At 42.0% G+C, this 22,245-nt stretch overlaps 1 protein-coding gene across 1 annotated transcript in view; it reads right to left on the reverse strand.

Moving 5' to 3' along the window:
* Positions 1-3,771: 3,771 nt before the first annotated feature.
* Positions 3,772-22,245, reverse strand: part of LOC135217343 (actin-related protein 2/3 complex subunit 5-C-like) — a 34,570-nt gene continuing 16,096 nt past the window's right edge. The window contains exons 2-3 of the mRNA XM_064253151.1: positions 4,990-5,093; positions 3,772-4,361 (exon numbers count right to left, since the gene is read on the reverse strand). Coding sequence (XP_064109221.1) covers positions 4,149-4,361; positions 4,990-5,093 — 317 coding nt within the window. The 3' untranslated portion in view covers positions 3,772-4,148. The remainder of the gene's footprint in view (positions 4,362-4,989; positions 5,094-22,245) is intronic.

The following is a 22,245-nucleotide window of genomic DNA, read 5'->3' on the forward strand; positions in this document are numbered from 1 at the left end:
CATGACAATGTATGGGACTCTTTGGTTTGAAACCGGGAACTATAATTCCTGGGGTTCAAGAGCCCCTCACCACGTCAAGGTGGTCCCATATCAAGGGCGTTCTTAATCATAATATAGTGACTAGAAACATATTGAATAATTCTGTCATATCCTTCATCGCAATGTTTGACGAAACCGAAACGCTGAATAAGAAAATTCTCAAGGCCATTGATACTTGTGGCCGCAGAAAGAGAGAGAGAGAAAATCGAATTCGAACTGAAGTATGTAATGGAGAAGTATGTAATGGAGAAGCCTGTAAGTCGAAAGATTAAGTAAGTATTAGATTCACCTGGCACAAGTAAATCATTATCCCCTCTCTCTTCCCTGTTCCTGGCCCAAACTTTGGCTCTTCTAGTACGTATCTGACACTCACTTTCATCCTTCTTGACATTTTCGTTTCTTGGTGTCGAACAAATCTGAGTCTGCAGGTTTGCCACTGAAGGAAGCCTAAGGGTTCTTGACACAGTGGCTTTGAATTATAAAATGAAAAATAAAATGGAAATTAAACAGAACAGATTTATAAACAAATGCAATTTGAAATACGATATGGTCAAATTAGCATTATCCTCTATTTCTATGTCTAGGTAGTTCACACAAATGCTTCAGCACCCTCACGATTGTAAATGGGATGATGCACTCAAAATCTCTTAGCAGCTTCAATCTACCTCATTCTGTCAATCTCCTTACTCATATAGACATGATATCTGCTGGTCCAACTCTTTTGGTCCGCTGATATGTTCTTCAAAGAATGTACATGATACATTCTAACCTTATGTGCACTTTTAGGCCTAGCTATTTTTTTTAGCAGATACGTTTTCCTGAAAGCTGTTGGTTGTTTTCTTTGAATCATATTTTCATTACAACGAAATGAGTGGTAGCAATTTGTCTCTTCTACAAACAGCTCCTCATCATAGGACGAACCCTCACAAAATTTTGGGCATTGCTAATACCATATACCTAATTTGAATTGTCTTAAAGAGACAACTGATGAAAAGGAGACCATCGAAACTGTGACTGAACTCATACATGGCCAGTAATATAATGAAACTCCAGTTGCCAGATAGTCCTCTTAGCATTATATACTTTGAAAGGACTTAAAAACTCGAAGACACTTGAGTAAGCACTTCTTTTGGCCATAATCTTGCAACACTTCAAGGTTATTGAAAATTACCCTATGCTTTCTAAACTATTGCAAATGCAAATGTTCCTCCAATTATACAAAGAAGAATCTCAGTCTGCCTGACAATAACAAAATAAATATGATATCTCTTGCAAACAAACCTTTCATTTCCATTTGAAATTTTCAATCATGGTCCCTTCTAGTACACTTTTTTTTTTTTTTTTTTTTTTTTTTTTTTTACAATGTCTTTATGATTTACAATTACATAGCTCTCATTTTACAATGTGCAGGGAATTTTGACCTCTTAACTATCAATCCTACAGGGTATTGAGTTCTTTGCTAATCTCAAACCAGCAAGCCTTCAAATTAGATCCTATTCCAGTGGGCTTTTTAGTTTTTTTTTTTTCTCTCTCTCTCTCTCTCTCAGCAGCTCTAGCTTCCCTCCTAACCTGCAATTCTGGTAACGATATAAATCATGGATTTCACAACAAACAATTATATTAAGAAAAAGAATATTTGTGTGGAAACACATCAGTTTTTGTGATGGCTTGCATTTCACCCGTACATAGCCACACCTAGACTACATGATAAGTTTCTAACCAATGTGGAATCAGAGGTCTAAGTGAATGCGTCCACCAAACTACCAACCAGCTATCAGACAAGCTTCTAATCATTATTCAGAAAAGGAATACATACCTAAGTTTTGCTAAAACTCACACACAAGGCAATCATTTACACATAAAAAAAATTTATATTGTTTTACAAAAACTAAGTCTACTCATTTTAGCTTTAGCCAAGGAGACTCAACTTAGAAACTGATGAACTTCTTCCATCATTCCTTAATAAACAAATTCTTTGTAGACATACATCTTGAGATTATCTGCTCACAACTGGATTTATTAAAAATATTTGCAAATCCAGTGATATGTGTAATGAAAATTCTGAAGGTTCTAGTAGATTTATGTTGCTACCTTTCACTTCCAGTCTCTATACATTGCTACAAGAGCTCCTTACTACTCATTGTGGCCTCATACATGTTAATTCTTACAGTATTTGGAAACACAGTACTACTCAATCACTAACATATCTTTAGTAAAATCAGCTTTAAACTAAATTCTGAATTACAAATAATTTATTTGTTCGAGAATAAGTTATAAATGCAGTACAAAATCTTTGTAGGAGTTAACTATAATACTAAAAAGCTCATTCAAATTTTCATTATTATGGATATAAAATTGTAAGTACGGTATTAACCATATGAAAGGCAAGCTAATTTATAATTATACCATTTGAATAGAATATAGATTTCAGCCAAAGGCCAAGCACTGGGACCTATGAAGTCATTCAGTGCTCCAAAAAACACTGACAGCAAGAATGTTTGAAAGTGGCAAATTTACTGATAATTATCTTGAAATATTAAGGTGGGTGATTTAATGTTTTTCATATTATATTCCAGAGAAATTTAAATTCTCACATTAGTAAGGTCCCTCATAAAACAGGCTTATTTTTAAACAGTGATATCACCATTGCTCTCCCCAACCTCAAAGCTAAATCCCTGTAAAGAACACAAGTTTGTAAGTGTAGAAGAAACAGATATCAACACCAATAAAAAAAAAAGTAAAAATTTCTTTCTGAAACACATAATAAAAATCTTGAATTTTGAAACACCAGTATTGGATTAACAGTGTTTTCCTCCAACATTTCAACTAATAATCTCTGGTTTACTAATGTTTGCATGGAAGGTAAGGAATCTATACAAGCTACTCAAGAAATAGAGCATTTTGAAAGAGAACTTGAACTTTTAAAAGATAATTAATTCTTCTGTTACTACAAGCCATTTCACTTATTACATAATGTTTATTTGTATGGTATGGTTTTTACATTGCATGGAACCAATGGTTATTCAGCAACTGGACCAACGGCTTTACATGACTTCTGAACCATGTCGAGAGTGTACTTCTATCACCAGGAGTGCACATCTCTCACCCCTCTGTGGAATGTTCGAGAATCGAACTCGGGGCCACCAAGGTGGCACGCAAACACCATACAGACCACGCAACTGAGGCGCTTATTACATAATGGTACCCACAAGTAAATAATTTATACATAAGTAACTTTAAAAGAGTAGAAGCTGCACATGATAGGATGGTCGAGTCTACTTATAAAGTATGGTTGTGGTACATGTATAGGATTATTTGAATTTCTGAAAATACTAATTTACTCATTTAATCAAATATGTTAAGATAGTATTAATTCTAGATTTTTGAGAGGTATTAAAACCACAAATAAGGATGAGCAAGGAAGAAATATTACTTCACTTATGGCATTTTTCATATAAATACAACGCAGTCAAAATACAAAATGAATGCATGTGGAAATGAAAGTGGCTGATGTCTCAGTCCAGGTCTATGCATGTTCACGAGTTACTTAACTGTTATTATTTTCTCATGACTGTTTCACTTTTGCAGACAATGCTCAGTAAACATAACATCTCTTATTTCTTGTTCTTTTCTACTTAACTACATTTACTTAACCAACATCGCACTGGTATGTGCCTTTTATGGATTAAGTAAGACAAAACTCAGTCATTCTTGGGAAAATAAGAGACATCAAAATAAAAACATCCCTTTATAATACCAATACATAATCAACTTTAAAATATAATAATGTCTGTAAATTATTACTTACCGGATATCTTTGGTAGTCACATATATGCACAGTTCAATAACTCAGGAGAACAAAAAATTGTGTACAACAAAGTATTAAATGCAACCACTTTTCATCAACATGTTTTTCAGGGCAACCAAAAATGCAGAATCAACTCATGAGAACTACAAATCTAACAACTGTATAAAAAAAATCAATAATAATAATAATATGGACCTCAAAATTATCAAGGAATCACTCAACAGGAATTGCATTCCATGCAGAGAAAAGATTCGATTACAGTCAAGTCAAAACTTTAAGGTTTATAGAATTAAACCTTATCTCAGACCCTCTTTCTGTCGGTCAGAACTCGCACAATGCACCCAACACCTCCTACATTGTAGACTTTTTCATGCCAGACTAGAAGAATTGCTGACGATCCCTCAGATGGCCGTTCGAATCCCCGGTATATATACTTCATGAGGACATCAAGGTGCGTCTTGTCAAGGGCAGCAATGATCTGATCCATCTGGGACTTGTTAACTGATAACAATACCTGCAGATGGTTAAATTCAAGGAATCAGTCTCAAGAAAAGAAAAATTTGTTATCAAAATACCTAATCTGTAACAACAACCTGTATTATACTAGCTTGAACAATCTATGGAGATGCTGAAGTGTATGTGTTTCAACATTTTAACCTTGACATGCAGGCATAAGTAACTTTACAAACATCTATAAACTAGAAAAATTAAACTGTCTGTGTATTTGAAGCATTTTGTATGCAGTTGTTCACTGTATAAATAATGCAATGGGAGGCACTCTGTTGTGACCTGAAGTCCAGCACAAAGATGCAAGCAGATGAAAACTTCAATTCTAACACTGTTCTTGTCCTGTTTCCTTGTCTCTGCAATTTCTATTCAACATTAAAATAAAATATATCCTATATGCACTTTATAAGTATACTGTTTTATTTACTCTTCCATCCCTTAGTTTCTGTATTAAATATATCATTGATAAAGAGACCAACATATATACCTATCATGCAAATTAGTCATTTGCCCTAAGTTTTGCACTGATAAACAACAGTCAAGGTATGTATATACAAATTAGCCATTTACATACAAATTAGTCATTTACCCTAAGTTTTGTAGTAAAAGAATAACATCAACATACAAATCATTACCTTTAGAACCAAATTTAGAGCCATGTCCTTAACCTGTTCGTTCTTTCCTTTGGAGGCCACTGGTGCATTTGTTAAGAGAAGCTTGAGTGCATCTGCATGATTCCCTGTTTGAAAAATGTACAGACTAGAAGCCTACTTTACACAAATTAAATGAACAAATGAATTATAAGTATCACAGTCTCATTTACTTTCATTTACAGGTGCGAAAAAAAGCCTCTTCTCAGAACCAACTGGATTACCTTTAACTATGCAAATTATTTCTAACACAAAGAAAGAATGAACCTCTGTATAAAACTAAGATTTCAGCCTAATTTCAAATTTATAAAATATCATAATTTATAAAAACTAACAACATATACAGATTAGTAACAAAGTTATATTAAAATTAATTAAGTATTAAAAACACACAAAGAAGAAGAAACCCACTGTAAGTGTCTGTTAAAAAACAACAGCAGATATCACAAGACAAAGAGAGTTAAGAAGACTAAAAGTTACATGTACTGTACATGAACTTGCATGGAAGATGGCAAAAATATCATTGACGTAATGAAAGTGAGTTGCCGCAATTGCAGAAAAAAAACCTTCTCTCCCTAGATGGCTCTATATCCAGTTTTACCTGGTCTTCAATACAACCACCAAATTCTCCACTACCACCAGTCATGCAATGTTGGCATATGATCACAATGAGGCACAGAAGGGAGTATTGTTGAAGCAGGTACTACAGAAAAGAGGAAGTCAAATGGTGATCAAAGGGGATTTTCCCTTTCTGGCAGAGTCAGCTGCCAAAATCCCCTTTCTGGCAGAGTCAGCTGCCAAAATCCCCTTACTGGCAGAGTCAGCTGCCAAAATCCCCTTTCTAGCTGAGTCAGCTGCCAGACCACCTAAATAAATCCCTGATCACAGATAGACTGTAAGACTCAGCATTATTACTTGAAAGAAGTTTTGATTTACTAGTCAATATGACATTGTTAGTATACAATAAAGTTTTGTACATACTTACCTGGCAGATATATACTTAGCTTACGTCTCTGACGTCACGACAGAATTAAAAACTCGAGGCACACGCGACAGGTAGGTCAGGTGATCTACCTTACCTGCCGCTGGGTGGCGGGTGTAAGAACAAATCCCACTTTCTTGTCAGATTTTCTCTTCCACCTGTCTCCCGAGGGGAGGCTGGGAGGGCCATCAATCGTATATATCTACCAGGTAAGTATGTACAAAACTTTATTGTATACTAACAATATCATTTTTGTACATGAACTTTCCTGTCAGATATATACTTAGCTGATTGACACCCTTGGTGGAGGGAAAGAGACACTCAAGTACAAAGAAAGGGGAAACAACACATGTTATAGGATATAAAAACCTTGGTTCTTACCTGTTTTAGGCAGAAGACTTCATAGTTACTGTCTATTAGTCTGCGTTGCCTGAAGAGTTACAGCGAGGGCGTGACCTACAGCTGAAAAACTCTTTGGGTCTACCAATGGGAACTGTCTCTGCTTACTTGGTAGAATCCAGTTAGGGTCTTGTCAAAGGGGATCCGCCCACTTAAATGATAGAACCTGTCCACTACCAATGCAAGGAGCTCAAGCACAAATCAAATCACCTAACCAAAATACTAAATGTTAGTAATACGATTGAAAGAGATGCCTACCTGCATCCTCTTTCATACAACCCTAAAAAACACAAGACAATTACCAAATGGGAAAATTTTAAAAAGGATATGCTTCAGCTCCCTGCCCCAGCACTGAATCCGCCGATACGTACGGGCCTAACCCAAAGCACTTCTCATACGTAATTCTCACGTCTCTCAGGTAGTGGTTGGCGAAGACTGAGTCGCACCTCCAAAAAGTCGCTTTCATGAGATTCTGCAGCGACATATTCTTCTTGAAAGCCAACGACGTGGCGATGGCCCTCACTTCATGCGCCTTGACTTTCAGAAGCTTATAATGGTCTTGGTTACATGCTGCGTGAGCTTCCTTTATTAGGTTCCTAATAAAGAATGCCAGAGCATTTTTTGACAAAGGCCTACTGGGATCTCTTACAGAACACCAGAGGTTGTCCATGTTGCCCCTAAGCTTTTTCTTTCTCTGGAGATAAAACTTAAGGCTTCTTATAGGGCAACGAGTCCTTTCTGCTTCTACTCCGACCAGAGAGGATAAGCCTTTTATCTCAAAACTCCTGGGCCAAGGCAAGGAGGGATTTTCGTTTTTAGCTATGAAAGAAGGAAAGAAACAAATCACGGAGTCTCCCTTGAATCCAACACTTCCTTCTAAGGCTTGCAACTCACTAACTCTCTTAGCCGAAGCCAACGCCATGAGAAACAATGTCTTCATCGTCAAGTCTCTAAATGAAGCTGATTGAGGTGGTTCGAATCTCGAGGACCTCAGGAAAAGCAAGACCACATCGAGGTTCCAGCTTGGGGTTAAAATAGAGACTTTCTTAGTAGTCTCGAAAGATCTTATCAAGTCGTGGAGATCTTTATCTTCCGAGACATTCAATCCCCTGTGCCTGAACACTGAAGATAGCATGCTCCTGTAACCCTTTATAGTTGAGACCGCATCTGTCCCTCAGGAAAAGGAGGAAGTCTGCTATTTGGGTCACAGAGGTACTGGAGGAGGAAAGCTTCTGATTCCTGCACCAACGTCGAAAAACATCCCACTTCGACTGGTAGACCTTGATGGAGGAAGGTCTTCGTGCATTGACAATAGCCCTTGCAGTCTTTGCCGAAAAACCCTTCGCTCTGACCAGACTCTTGATAGTCTGAATCCAGTCAGACTGAGAGCGGGGAGGTTCTTGTGATACCTGTCGAAGTGGGGCAGTTTGAGCAAATCGATCCTTAGTGGCAGGGATCTTGGAATGTCTACTAACCATTCCAGTACCTCTGTGAACCAGTCTTGGGCGGGCCAGAACGGAGCTATCAAGGTCATCCTTGCTCCCTCCGATGCTGCAAATTTCCTTAGCGTCTCTCCCAGAATTTTGAAAGGAGGGAATGCATAAAGGTCTAGGTTCTTCCAGTCCAGCAGAAATGCATCTATCGCTACTGCTCTCGGGTCTGAGATCGGGGAGCAGTAAAGGTCGATCCTCGCGTTCTTGGAGGTCGCGAATAGATCCAAATGAGGTCTGCCCCACGTCCTCCACAGCTCCTTGCATACGTCCGAGTGAAGAGTCCACTCTGAGGGAAGGACCTGGTTTTTCCTGCTCAGAAGGTCGGCTCTGACATTTCTTTCTCCCTGTACGAATCTTGTGAGGAGTCTTATCCTCCTTTCCTCCAACCACAGAAGAAGCATTCTTGCTGTTTCGTACAGGGAGAAGGAGTGGGTCCCCCCCTGCTTCCTGATGTAAGCCAGGGCTGTGGTGTTGTCCGAGTTGATCTGAACCGCTGCCTTCTGGACAAGGGGCTCGAAGGCTTTTAGTGCTAGCCAAACCGCCATCAACTCCTTTTTGTTGATGTGCCAGGACACCTGTTCCCCCTCCCAGGTGCCTGACACTTCTCTTGAACCTAGCGTCGCTCCCCAACCTGTGTCCGACACATCTGCAAATAACACTAGGTTGGGGTTCGGCATGTGTAGGGAAATACCTTCCGCGAAGCGAAGAGGGTCCGCCCACCAGAGGAGATCCTTCTTTACCTCGTTCGAGATCTTGAAGCGGAATTCTAGATCTTGAGTTCTGCGGTTCCAGTTTCAATTAAAAAAGAACTGTAGTGGTCTCAGGTGCAACCTTCCTAGAGAAACGAATTGCTCCAGCGAGGAGAGTGTCCCCAACAGACTCATCAACTCCCTCGCTGTGCATACATCTTTCTCTAGAAAGGTTGCGACCTTCTCTGAACAACGGGTTATCCTTTCTGGAGATGGATACGCACGAAAATCCGGAGAAACCGTCCGAATCCCCAGATAGATCCGATCTTGGCTGGGGATTAACTGCGATTTTCCGAAGTTCACTAATAGTCCCAGAGAACTTGCCAGGGTCAACGTCTTGTGAAGGTCCTGATAAGCCAGTCGTCTAAGTAGAGGGAAACCCTCACTCCCTCCAGATGTAGCCACTGTGCTACATTTTTCATGAGCCCCGTGAACACTTGGGGGCTGTCGAGAGGCCGAAGCACAAGGCCCTGAATTGGAAAACTTTTCCTTTCCACATGAACCGTAGGAATTTTCGAGAAGAAGGATGGATCGGCACGTGGAAGTAAGCGTCCTGAAGGTCTAGTGACACCATCCAGTCCCCCGGGCAAAGAGCTGCTAAAACTGAAGATGTCGTCTCCATGGCGAACTTTCTCTTCTTCACAAAGACGTTCAGGGCGCTTACGTCCAGAACCAGTCTCCATCCTCCTGAGGCTTTGGGAACTAGGAAGAGGCGGTTGTAAAAACCCACGGAAAGGGGCTGTTTCACTAGCTCTATAGCTTCCTTCTCCAGCATAAGCTCTACTGCTAGAGCAAGGGCTTGTTCATGTGAGGGTCTTTGTACTTGGCCACCAACTCCCTTGGTGTTGTGGTCAAGGGAGGTCTTGAAATGAAGGGAATGAGGTACCCCTTCCTGATGATTGAGAGGGACCAGTTGTCTGCCCCCTTCTGGGCCCAGACGTCTGAGAAACTCAGTAGTCTGGCACCTACTGTAGTCTGGAGGACATGGGCACTACTTCTTCGACCTAATAGATCGAGAGAAGGTCCTTCCTCTCTTAGGAGGTCTTGTTCCTCTAGAGGAGGAGGAGCGGGAAGGAGGGCCTCCTCGAAAGGGCTCTTGTCTTGAAGTAGCTTCTTTCTTGGGTTTAGGTTGGAAAGAAGTCCTAGGAATCCTAGCAGATTGGGCCAACATATCCTGCGTGGCCTTCGTTGAAAGGGCACTCGAGATGTCCTGGATAATCTTCTTCGGAAAAAGTTGTGGTGAGAGTTGAGCATACAACAGAGAGGCCCTCTGTGCATGTGAAACTGCTTTTGTCAGAAAAGAGCAGTACACTGCCCTCTTCTTGATAACTCCAGCTCCGAAAAGAGAAGCTACCTCGCCAGAGCCATCTCTCACTGCCTTGTCCATACAAGACAGGACCGAATGAAGATCTTCAGGAGAAAGGGACTCCTGGGCTTGCGTCTTCTTTGCCAACACTCCCAGGTACCAGTCAAGGAAGTTAAAAACTTCGAGGACCCGGAACATTCCCTTCAGAAGGTGGTCCAACTCACTCATTCCCCACGTCGTCTTTGCTGAATTAAGCGACGACCGGAATCCACCAACGAAGAGAAGTCCCAGTCCGCGGATGATGGAAGAACCAGGCCCAAAGGCTCCCCTGACTCGTACCAAAAGCCCATCTTTCCTGTCAGCTTGGAAGGCGGGAAAGAAAACAAGGTCTTTCCTTTTTCCTCCTTGGAGACCAACCAATCACCGAAACCTTTAAGGGCCTTCTTCATCGAGACGGTAGGCTTCATCTTGACGTACGAAGAAGTCTTGGTACTCTTCGCCGTCGAAAATAAAGGAGGAGGTGAAGGAGGAGCAACAGCAGAGAGTGCATCTCCAAACTCTTGCAAAAGGAGGTCTGTAAGCCTCTTGTATGAAGAGACCAAAGAATCCTTTGATAACTCTTCATCCGTAGCCTCTTGCTCCTCTTCTGAAGAATGACGCTTCGAAGAGCGGCTGCCTGGAGGGGAGCTCTTTCTAGGAAAGCGCCTACTAGAAGAGGCGCGCATGTCATATCCTAAGGCCGTGTCGAGGGGGGAGCGCCTGCCAGGAGAAGAGCGCCTGCCAGACTCTTGGCGCCTGCCACGGGGAGAAGTGCTCTCCGGCGAAGAGCGCCTACCCGATGGGTAGCGCCTACAAGGCTCTGTGTGTCTGTCCAGAAGAGAGCGGCTACCTGGGGAAGGGCGCCTGCTCGGTGAACGGAGCCTACTGGTTTCTTGGCGCCTACTAGGCTCTGGGCGCCTACTCGCTTCTCGGCGTCTGTCAAGAGGAGATAGTCTCTCTGGCGAAGAGCGAACTTCTGGTGAAATGCTCCTACCAGGCTCCAAGCGCCTGTCCAAGGGAGAGCGGCTTCCTGGCGAAGAGCACTTGCTTGGAGAGGTGCGCCTACCAAACTCCTGGTATTTACCAGAATCCTGGCACCTTTCAGGCTCTTGACGCCTGCCAGGAGAAGAACGGATCCTTGGCGAAGAGCGCCTGCTAGAAGCGAAACATTCGTCCTGTTCCTTATGTCTAACTCTGGACGAGCGCCTACCAGGAGAAGAGCGCCAGTCTGGCGCGAGAAGTTTCCCAGGCTCTTGTTGCCTGCTCAGGGGTGAGAAGCACCTGCTCGGAGAGAAGTCCCTATTGCGTTCTTGCTCAAAAGAAGCGCGGCTGTGAGGCTCTCGATACCTTCCTGCAGGAGGCGAGAAATCCATGCAGTCCTTCTTAGACTTCTTCACCGGGAGCGAGACGTCCTTCCGACAGTGAGAACTCCCTGCAAGGGAGTCAGCCAGAGCTGAGATCTGCGCCTGCAGACCTGCTAGAATGCGCGCCGGCGATCTCTCGAACGCTTCAACTGGAGATGAGGGTCGAGGGCGAAAAGGAGAAGAGGGTTCTAGTGATCTCCTGAATCTCTTGGTTTCTACCTCCGGCTCTTCCGAGAAGTATTCAGGGCTGGAGGAAAGGGCGCAAGGCGCCTTCCAGGCTCTCTTGAGAGGGCGCGATGATTCTGAGGTGCTCCATCCGCGCTTAGGAGAGGGCGACAAAGATGAAGAGAAGCACTAGCGCAACACTTCTTTCTTGGTTCGATCCAAGGCAGCCTGGGAACATGCATCAGGATCTGCCGAGGGGACGTCTGACCGGTGGGGGTTCTCCCTAACCTTCCTGCGGCTGCTGACTTTCCTCCTCCACTGGGTCTGGGAGTCTGGAAGAGGTCTAGGCCTGGAAGCGTTAGACGCACCCTCCACTGCACTAGGAGCACTGCACAATTCACTGGCACTATCACTCTTACCTTCAAGCGAGCGTATTTTGCTCTCCATACTCCTAATCGTGGCTCTCATGGAGGCCACCTCCGAAAGCGAATCTTCAGGTTCGATGCTGGGAGCAGGGGCTGAAACTGGAGAAGGTACTAAATCTACAGCAGGGTTCTCTACATCAGGTTCGCTAATACGCGATCTACTAGAGCTCCTAGAAGAAGCTTTACGGACCCTATCTTTCTCTAACTTCCTTAAATAGGAAGAAAGAGACTTCCATCCATCTTCATCCAACCTTTCACACTCCTTACACGGGTTATTGAAAGAACATTCATTACCTCTACAACCCATACATACATTGTGAGGATCTACCGATGCTTTAGGTAGCCTCACTTTGCATTCACTCACAGAGCACACTCGAAAAACAGTAGATTTTTTAAGATCAGAATCAGCCATTATAAGAAAAATCCAAAAAACAATCCAAAATAGCGTATGCCAAGCCAACGGACAAAGGGTACTTCACCAAAAAGACAATCCAAATAATCCTCGGCAACGAGAAATAAATCCAACTATCATGAGGACTTAACAACAGGTGTTGTCAAGCCGGGCGACAGAGAAAATCTGACAAGAAAGTGGGATTGGTTCTCACACCTGCCACCCAGCGGCGGGTAAGGTAGATCACCTGACCTACCTGTCGCGTGTGCCGCGAGTTTTGAATTCTGTCGTGATAAGCTAAGTATTATCTGACAGGAAAGTTCATGTACAAAAATGAATATTACAAACCATATTAACCCAGTTACAGACAAGCTCTTTGGCAAACTATAAAAGGGATTTTGACAAAGGAAAAATCTATTTCTGGGTGAGGACCTGTGTCGCCCAGCGAAATGCTCCTTATAGCACTCATTTCTAAAGTATAGATAATTGCTAAATATACAAGAGAAAAAGCCATATGGAATGCCAGGGATACTACCCGGCTCGCTCACCCTCATAGGGCGTCAGTATGGTATCTGGGGCGTGTGAAAACCACTACCAGAGGTCCTCTGCCAATTAGACTTCTCCCTTCTCAAATTCCCCTGCTCTAGAGAGGAGCCATTCCACAGCCATCTATTGCTACTACTAACGCCCCGCCCGACATTCCTGAAATAGCACCCAAGCTTGGGCCACCTCAGGGTGAGGAAGGAAGAGTGGGATGGGTTCACTGGGCGACACAGGTCCTCACCCAGAAATAGATTTTTCCTTTGTCAAAATCCCTTTTCTGGGCTTGACCTGTGTCGTCCTGTGAAATAGTAACAGAGAATTGGCCACACAAGCTTGGTGATTAAAGTGTAAGCAAAGCTTCTGGAAGGAGAAATAAAATTTTGTATTGACTATTAATGCGATTTTAATAAAACTCCTTATCAATAATGTTTCTTAAAATTATGACATTATAATAGCAAAGATATATATGTACAAAATTCTGGTATGACCAAAACAATACCATCACCAAGTAGTACAATAGTAAAATATTTACAATATAGTATTCCACGACTATGTACAATACAGGAGTGGGTTGATGTGCAATCCAGATCAGGGCCAAGGTAAAAGGTAGGAATTACAAGCGAGGCAGGTAGGAGAGAAAGTACTAAAAGGTGGTTATTAACCATTAAGAATAGTAATTTTACCATTATAACTAGGCTGTATCAGGGAGAACGACGTTCCCTGCTGCCACTGTTGAATATTTAAGGGCCTCTAAAGACTTTAGATAGTGGCGTTTAAATACTGTCGGAGATTTTCAACCCGTATATTTTTTAAGGTCGTCGAAGTTCATATGATGAAAATAATTAACTGAGGTAGCCACTGCCCGGATATCGTGTAAGTGGGGAACTGAGTCCGGGTTGGCTTGTTTAATGAAATAAGGAATTTGTTGTCTGATGGCCTTCAGGAAAATGGTTCCACCATTCTCTCTAATAAATAAGGGGCCTGAAGACTTTTTAGAAGTTCTGTCCAGATAGGCTTTTAATGTATTTACAGGGCCTAGAGATAGATCTTGTGGAAGAGGGACAATCTTCCACGGAGACCACCTATTCTGTGGGTCCTCATTCTTTGCCAGGAATTTTCGATCTGGGGAGATCAGAACTTCTCCAGACGGGAGGAAACCAATATGATTTGGTTCTCTAGAGAGAGCCGACAGTTCAGATATTCTGGCTCCTGAGGCCAGACTCACTAGGAATAATGTTTTCCTGAGAAGGGTTATATATGAGCATGATTCATTATCAGTGTCTGAAGCTAGTCTGAATACATCATTTAAAAAACCAGGAGACCTTGTGAGGACGGTCTGCCGGTCTCAGCCTGGCGGAAGCTCTCGGGATAGACAAGAAATACGAATCTGTTAGATTGATATTAAAGTCAAGCTGAAATTTCTTCAAGGCAGATTTAGTTGTGGTAATGGTACTAGCTGCTAGACCTTTTTAAAACAGTCCTAAAGAATGAAACTGCCAGATTCGTAGTCATTGTCTGAACCTTTGAGTCTTTTAGAAAGGTGGCTAGCTTTCTCACTGCTGAATCATACTGCCGTAGTGTCGATTCTCTTTTGTCTGAATCTAGGAACAAAGTGTTTAGAGGGTCAATATTGGCATCCTTTTGTGCCGCAAACTTCATGAAGTCCATAAAGTTAGGGCATTCTCAATTTTTGAGGAAGCTGACAGTTCGAGTTTGTACTACTTGCGTCAGCCTCGGGTTGGGAATCCGCCTGGGGCGGAGTCTAAACTCTACTAGAAGAGGAAACCAATTGCTCTTTGGCCAGTTGGGAGCTACCAGCACTATCTGTCCTTTGAAAGATCTGAGTTTGTTTAGGACTTTCATTAAGAGGTTTATGGGTGGAAATAGGTAAATCCTCTGCCAATTGTTCCAGTCTATGGACATGGCATCTGTGGCGTGAGCCAGAGGGTCCAAAATGGGAGCCACATAACACGGCAGTTTGTGGTTGGATTCCATGGCAAACAGGTCTACTTGAAGGCCCGGAATTTGTCGGCAAATCCAAGCGAATGATCTTGTGTCTAGGGACCATTCTGACTCCAGCGGAGTTGTCCTGGACAGTGTGCCCGCAACAACATTTCGAACTCCTGCCAGGTGAGTGGCTGACAGATGCCAATGGTTTTTCGCTGCTAGTGAAAAGATTGCCACCATCACATGATTTATGTGGTTTGACTTGGAACCTCCTCTGTTTATGCAGTGAACTATTACTGCACTGTCCAAGACTAGTCTGATGTGGATTTTCTTGGCTGGAGTTAGTCGTTTCAGGGTCAGAAATACGGCCACAGCTTCTAGTATATTGATATGAAGCTGGCAGAATGTTACCGACCATGTCCCTTGAACCTTCTCGTACTGGGAATAGCCTCCCCACCCGCTCAGTGAGGCGTCCGTGTGGACTACTAAAGCCAGCGGAGGGAATCGTATCGGTACTGACTTCGCTAGATTCGTGACTTTCGTCCAAGGACGGAGTCTCTTCCGCAATATTGGCGGGATCCGGGAGATTTTGTCTCTGAACCTCCTGTTGGCTCTCGTCCGCCAAACCCGGTTGATGTCCTTCAGTTTGGCTTTTAACAGAACGTCTGTTACTGAAGCAAACTGAAGTGAACCTAAGACTCTTTCTTGGTTCCTCCAAGACGCCTGCTTGTCCTTGAGGAATAGTCTCGTAGCTTTCGCTTCAAGGAATAGCTTCAAGGAATAGTCTCGTAGCTTTCGCTATCTCTCTGCGCTTCTCCGGCGGGATAGATAGCTTGTGTGTGGTCAGGTCCCATTGTATTCCCAACCATTGAAAGCATGATGCCGGAAAAAGGCGGGACTTTTTGCTGTTTATCTGGAATCCTAGATATTATAGGAATTTGATTACTTTGGCTGTCGCCCTGTGACACTCCTTGTCGCTGGTTGCCCAAATGAGCCAATCGTCTAGATAGGCTACTAGCATTATTCCTTGAGCTCTTAATTCCTACACTACTGTCTCTGCTATCTTTGTGAATATTCTGGGCACTATATTGAGCACGAATGGCATGACCTTGAAGGTGTAAGCCTGGTTTCCTAGTCTGAAGCCTAGGAAGGGAGAAAAAGGCCTTGCTACCGGAACATGATAGTAAGCATCTGTAAGATCTATAGAGGTGGTGACGGCCCCATGGGGAAGCAAGGTCCGCACCTGCGAGACGGTTAGCATGCGGAACTTGACGCATTGAATGTATAAGTTCACATGGGACAAGTCAAGAATTATTCTTCGTTTGTCCGAGTCCTTTTTTGGGACGCTGAACAAGCCCCCTTGAAATTTCAGGTGTCTGACTTTCTTTATTACCTTCTTTTGAAGGTCTTTGACATAGTCCAATAGTTCCGCCATGGGATTTGATAGAAACTGGTTGGTGGAGGAGGCCCTTTTATCCAACTCCACCCCAGGCCTTTTGATATTATGCTGTGAGCCCACGTGCTGAACTTCCAACGGTCCCGGAAGAGGTACAGCCTCCCTCCTACCTGGGAATTCTCACTGGCTAGATGAGGGTCTACCTCCTCAGCTTCCCCGGAAACCTCTTCCTCTGGAGGAGGCTCTAGCGCCAGCTCTGTGCCGGAAGGCCCCTCTTGCTCTGCTACCCCTGGCAAATCTGTTATAGCCTTGAAACGCCCCTTGTGATTCAAAGGAGGCGTTGAAGGCCGGGGATGAGACAAACGTAGCCGAACTCTGGAGTTGCTGAGACGGCTGGCTCTGCAACAGGACAAATTGTTGCTGAGGTTGAGTCTTTGAAGTGGAGGGTTGACTAAGCTGGGCAACAGGGACTGCCTGTACCACAGCTTGGGGTTGGGAGGATGGATGGATGGATGTATGATATTTAGGGCTAAAACCCAGGCACTGGGGCCAAGAAGGCCATTCAGCGCCGTAATGAAGGTTAAATTATGGTAAATGAATGAATGAATTAGTGAAAGAAATGATTCATAAAATTAGACGTAACTAATAAATAAATTAAAAATATGATTTTTAATGAATGGAGTAATACGTATATATTAAAAATAGTTTAATGTCTAAAAATCTGTATATGATTTATAAAAATTTATCTAAATGTTATTAAAAATTTCTATACACTTTAAAAAGGAGATGAGAGCAGAAATGTCTGCTTCATCTCCCAAGATATTTGAGAGGGATTTACCCTGGAAATATCTTTCCCTTTGGTTAAAATATCTGGGGCAAACAATCAGAATGTGCTCCACTGTTTGTATCTCGTCACAGTAAGCACACAATGGTGGGCTGCTTCCTTCTAAAATAAACTGATGGGTTAAATAAGTCTGCCCTATCCTTAACCTCGTTAAAATAACCTCTGCTCGTCTGTCAAGCTGGAATGACGAAGGCCACGGCTGTATATTTTTCCTAATGCTTCTCCTGATGGTTGTTTCTGGCAGAGCGCTAGCAGCTTTTGCTTCCCTGTCTGCAGTCTCGTTTCTGTGAATCCCCACGTGAGAAGGAACCCAACAGAAAGAGACCGACTTACGCAGACAATATATACGAAAAGTGACTCCTGAAACTTTTGGATTAATGGATGAAAGCTATAAATAAACTTTTGATAGCTTCTAAAGTGCTTTTAGAATCAGAGTATATGACAAAATTAGTGTCACTACTTTGAAGGACTAAGTCTAGGGCAGAGACTACGGCTGTTACTTCGGCAGTGAATATTGATGCAAAGTCAGGTAATTTAGCTGTATATGCTGTATCACCAAGGATAACAGCACACCCAACACCACTATCTGACTTTGATCCATCTGTATAAATCTTCACATAATTGGCATGGGTAACGTCGTGCTCTAAGAATTTTCCCCTAATCTCTTCTTCAGTACAATCCTTCTTCTTAAATGATTTCTTGCATACTAATGCTTCAGGAATAAGCCATGGAGGATTTACAGGATGTTTTACTTCCAGGACTTTCTGGGATTTGAGATGGTTATCCCTAACATCCTCATTCAGTCAAATTTGGAATAGTTTAGAAGCTCTTGTTCCAGAGAAATTCCGCAAGTCTGTTTCCTTAAGTACTTCAAAGGAGGGATTTTTGGGAGCACTTTTCATTCTAGCCACGAATCGCAACCCTAGCTCTTGCCTTCTTAGATCTAGGGGAAGATGATCTGTGTCGACATATATGCTTTCAACAGGAGAAGTTCTAAAAGCCCCTGAGCATATTCTCAACCCCATGTTTCCCCCCCATGTTCTGTACAACATCCAATTCCTTTAGCTTGGTTTTACAAGCTGAGGAATAGATCTGACAGCCATAGTCTAGCTTGGAGCGACACAGTGAGTCATATAGCCTCAAAAGGGATTTTTTTATCAGCCCCCCAACTAAAACCAGAAACAACCTTTAAAATATTCAAAGATTTTTTCACATTAATCTTTAGGGCATTTATGTGGCTGGCCCATGTTAGTTTGTGGTCAATAATCATCCCCGAAATTTTACTTCACTTTCATAAGGAATGATAGATCCTCTTAAACTAAGTGTGGGAACTTCTTCCACACGCCGGCATCTGGTAAATCTTACTGAAACTGTTTTGGAAGAGGAGAATTTAAAACCATTCTCATCAGCCCACTTAGTAATTGCGTTAATAGACCTTTGCAGATGTTTACATACTGACAATGAATCATATCCTGTGCAGTATATTGCAAGGTCATCAACAAAAAGTGAGCATTTAACAGGAGGCAAGATTTTTTCAACCACACTATTTATTGCCACTGAAACGAGTGTTACACTTAAACACTTCCTTGGGAACTCCTTCCTCCTCCACAAAAAAGGTTGGGAGAAAGAGTTTCCCACTTTTACCTTAAAAAATCTGTCTGTTAAAAAGGAATATATAAATCTGATCATTCTTCCACATATGCCCATCTTGTGCAATTTTTTCATGATGCCAATTCTCCAGGCAGTGTCATATGCTTTTTCGAGGTCAAAAAATACTCCGATGGTCTGACATTGTTTGGCGAATCCTTGCTGGATTTGGTTGGTCAGCCTCAGCAACGGATCAAGGGTGGAGCGGTTTTTCCTGAAACCAAATTGAAATGATGATATTAATCCTTTAGTTTCTAAGTGCCAAACTAGTCTAGTATTTATCATTTTCTCCATCAGCTTACACACACAGCTGGTTAGAGCTATTGGTCTATAGCTGGTGGCTAGGGAAGCATCTTTATTAGGCTTTTTAATTGGAACAACTATGGATATTTTCCAGTCGTTGGGTAAAATTCCAGTTTCCCATATTTTGTTTATAATCTTCAGTAAATATTTTTTGGCATCGTCTGGGAGGTGTTTAAGCATTTCATATATGATTGTATCCTCACTTGGAGTTGTGGATTCACTAGAGGAGAGCGTCTCCCGTAATTCTCTCAAGGAAAACCTGTAGTTGTATGGTTCAGATTTTCCTGAATCGAATTCCAGAATCATTTCAGAATTCCTAATTTTTTGAAATTCTCGAGAATAATTCTTGACGCTGGAAACTTCAGAAAAGTGTTTTCCTAGCTCATTGGCAACTTCAGTGGGCTCTGTGATCAGTGACATTTATTATTAATGAGGGTAATGGGGACGCAACAAATTTCCCATTCAGTTTCCTTATTTTGCGCCACCACTTTCAGTGGAGTCTTTGAGTTTATTCCATTAATATAGTAGAGCCAACTTTCTCTTTTGGCTCTCTTATAAAAGCGGCGTTGCTTGGCTAAAGCACGTTTGTAGATTAATTTAGACTGAGAAGAACCACTAGTTTTGTAACATCTGTAGCACTTCCTAATAACTTTCCTCAGAATACCACAAGTCTTATTCCACCAGGGAACTGCAGGTCTACGAGGTTTGCCTTTTGTTTTGGGAATCGAGCCTTCAGCACTCTTCAGAGTAGATTCAATAAAGTAATCATAAGCATCTAGATGAGATGGAAATGACTCAAACTCCCTATCTAGTATGATGCCCTTACTGAATTTATCCCAATCTGCCTCCTCTACCTTCCACTTCGGTAAAACTTCAGATGGACCATTCACAGCATATTTTAAATGGATCGGGTAATGATCGCTCCCATTTAAATTTTCGTTAACAGACCAACTAAAATCAAGGTGGATGCTTGTTGAAGAGATACTAAGGTCCAGGGCAGAGAAATGATGATCATGAATACTGTGGAAAGTCATTGACCCATTATTATATAGGATAACATCATTCCTATCAATAACGTCTTCAATTAATTTCCCTTTACTGTCTAGAATCCGACTTCCCCAAAGGGGGTTGTGGGCATTAAAATCTCCTAGGAGAAGTAAAGGAGCTGGAAGTTGGTTAATTAAGGACTGAATATCTTCACTGTTTAAAACAAGATCTGGTGGAAGGTATAAGGAGCAGACGGTTATCCTCTTTTCCAAGATGACTAAAATAGCAACAGCCTGTAGAGTTGTATTTAATTGTATTATGGAGTGCTGCAGAGCTTTATTAACAATAATTGCAGCACCTCCATGGGCCCGACCACCCCTTGGGGGAGAGGAGTTAAATATTGAATAATTTAGTCCAGAATTATAAGGAGAGTTGCCTACCATTGTCTCCTGAAGGCATATAATCCCTGGATTGAATTCATGAATTAAGACTTTAAGGTCTTCTGCACGGGCTCTGAGATCTTTACAGTTCCACTGAAGGATGTCAAACATGAATGTAAGGTAAAAAAGTGTCTACTTCCCACTCCTTTGAGGGGAAGGGGAAGTACTGTTCCTAGTGTGGGGAGGAAAGTTCTCCTTTATAAGTGACTGTTTCTTTAATCCCTTTTCATTTGAATTGGAATTTAGAGTTTTTGGCTGATCATATTTCTGGTTATGATTTTGATCAGAATTTCTACTGTGATTCTGCAAATCACAAGGTTCATTTGTCTTAGGGCGACAAGACTGATCAGAACTCATATGTTTTTGGGCTGAAACTGCTTTTGGAACCACCTTTCTAGGTGGAGAGATCTCTTCCAAAACACTGAACCCATTTGAAGTTTTTATTTTAAAGCCGTCATTATTTGGGGATGTATTCCTTGTGCGCTTCTTGGTGGTTGTAATTATAGTTTTGCTTTCATTTTTGTTTGTGGCTGTGACAATTGATGGCTCTGAAGTAGCTCTATCTAATTGGGCTTGGTCCCTTGCTTTATTCTTGTTGGAAGTGTTTTTGGAACAGCTTCCTGAATTGTTGATTGAATTTGGCTCCTTTTTTTTGGGAGGAGAGCCTGCAACTATCATATTAGTCACCTTTGTATTGACTTTGGTAGGTGAGTTTTCTGTACTTCTTGAAGTACAACGTTTTGGTGTTGGACTCCAAGGCACTAGCAGATGAAAATTTCTTGACAGATTGGGGATTTTCATTATTTACAGTCCGTGAAGTAGCAGGTATGTGATGCCTATTATGAGATGCAGTTATTTGTTGCCTTAAATTGCTGGAACTTTTCATAAGTTTTATTACTGAAGCATAGGTAGAGTTGGCACTTTTGTTTGCCCCCATTACCACACGCTTTGCTTCGCTAATGCTGACATGTTCATTGTCAGCCACTGCCAATAAATCTTCTTCAAATCTGTATCTGAGGCAAGTCCTAGAATTTGGAGAGTGATCACCCTTACACTGAAAACAGTATTGGACTGCTACACACTCGTCAAAATTATCATGCTCCGCAGAGCACACAGAACATCTTTTGTTGTTTTCACACGAGTTTTGAATGTGGCCATATTCAAAACATTTGCGACACTGTTTAGGATTTCGCTTATATCTTTTTACCTGCATCCTCTCATGGCCAACAATGATAGTATCAGGTAGGTAGCTGGAGGAGAAGGTTAAAAGGATAGCTGCATCCCCTCCAAGTTTTTTAACGTGAGATACACAAGGAGGACATCTATGGAGAATCTCCTCCTCTTCAAAAACATGCAGGTCTTTTGAGTATACTACCCCTTTCAGTGTGTTAAAGAATCTATGCGATGCAATAGATTCGATATTTCCACTTTCAAGAGGAATGGAACCTACCTTGCTCTCGATACATTCAGCAGCCTTTATAAAATTTTTTCCTCCCTCCTTGTAGCTAGCAACATGCCATATAGGGGTAGGAAGCGCTCTGGTACATAGGGCTGGTCCATGTTCTTCATTCTTAGGGATAAAATCAAACGGCTCATCATTTAAGTTTTTCACTGAAAACACTTTCGTGCTAAGAACCGAATCATTAAGAATGTGGCCATGGAGTCTTTGTTGTGCCTCACTAGCTTCCAAGGGTGAGGAAAATTTAACATATGCAGAAAATGACTGCTTGTCTTTTTCCAGAACTAATTTCATTCTTTCCACTTTACCGAATTGTTTCATTACACTGTACAAACACTCATAATCTAATGACAAGTTTATAT

The sequence above is a fragment of the Macrobrachium nipponense genome, chromosome 7 (assembly GCF_015104395.2).
Source record: "Macrobrachium nipponense isolate FS-2020 chromosome 7, ASM1510439v2, whole genome shotgun sequence".
NCBI lineage: Eukaryota > Metazoa > Arthropoda > Malacostraca > Decapoda > Palaemonidae > Macrobrachium > Macrobrachium nipponense.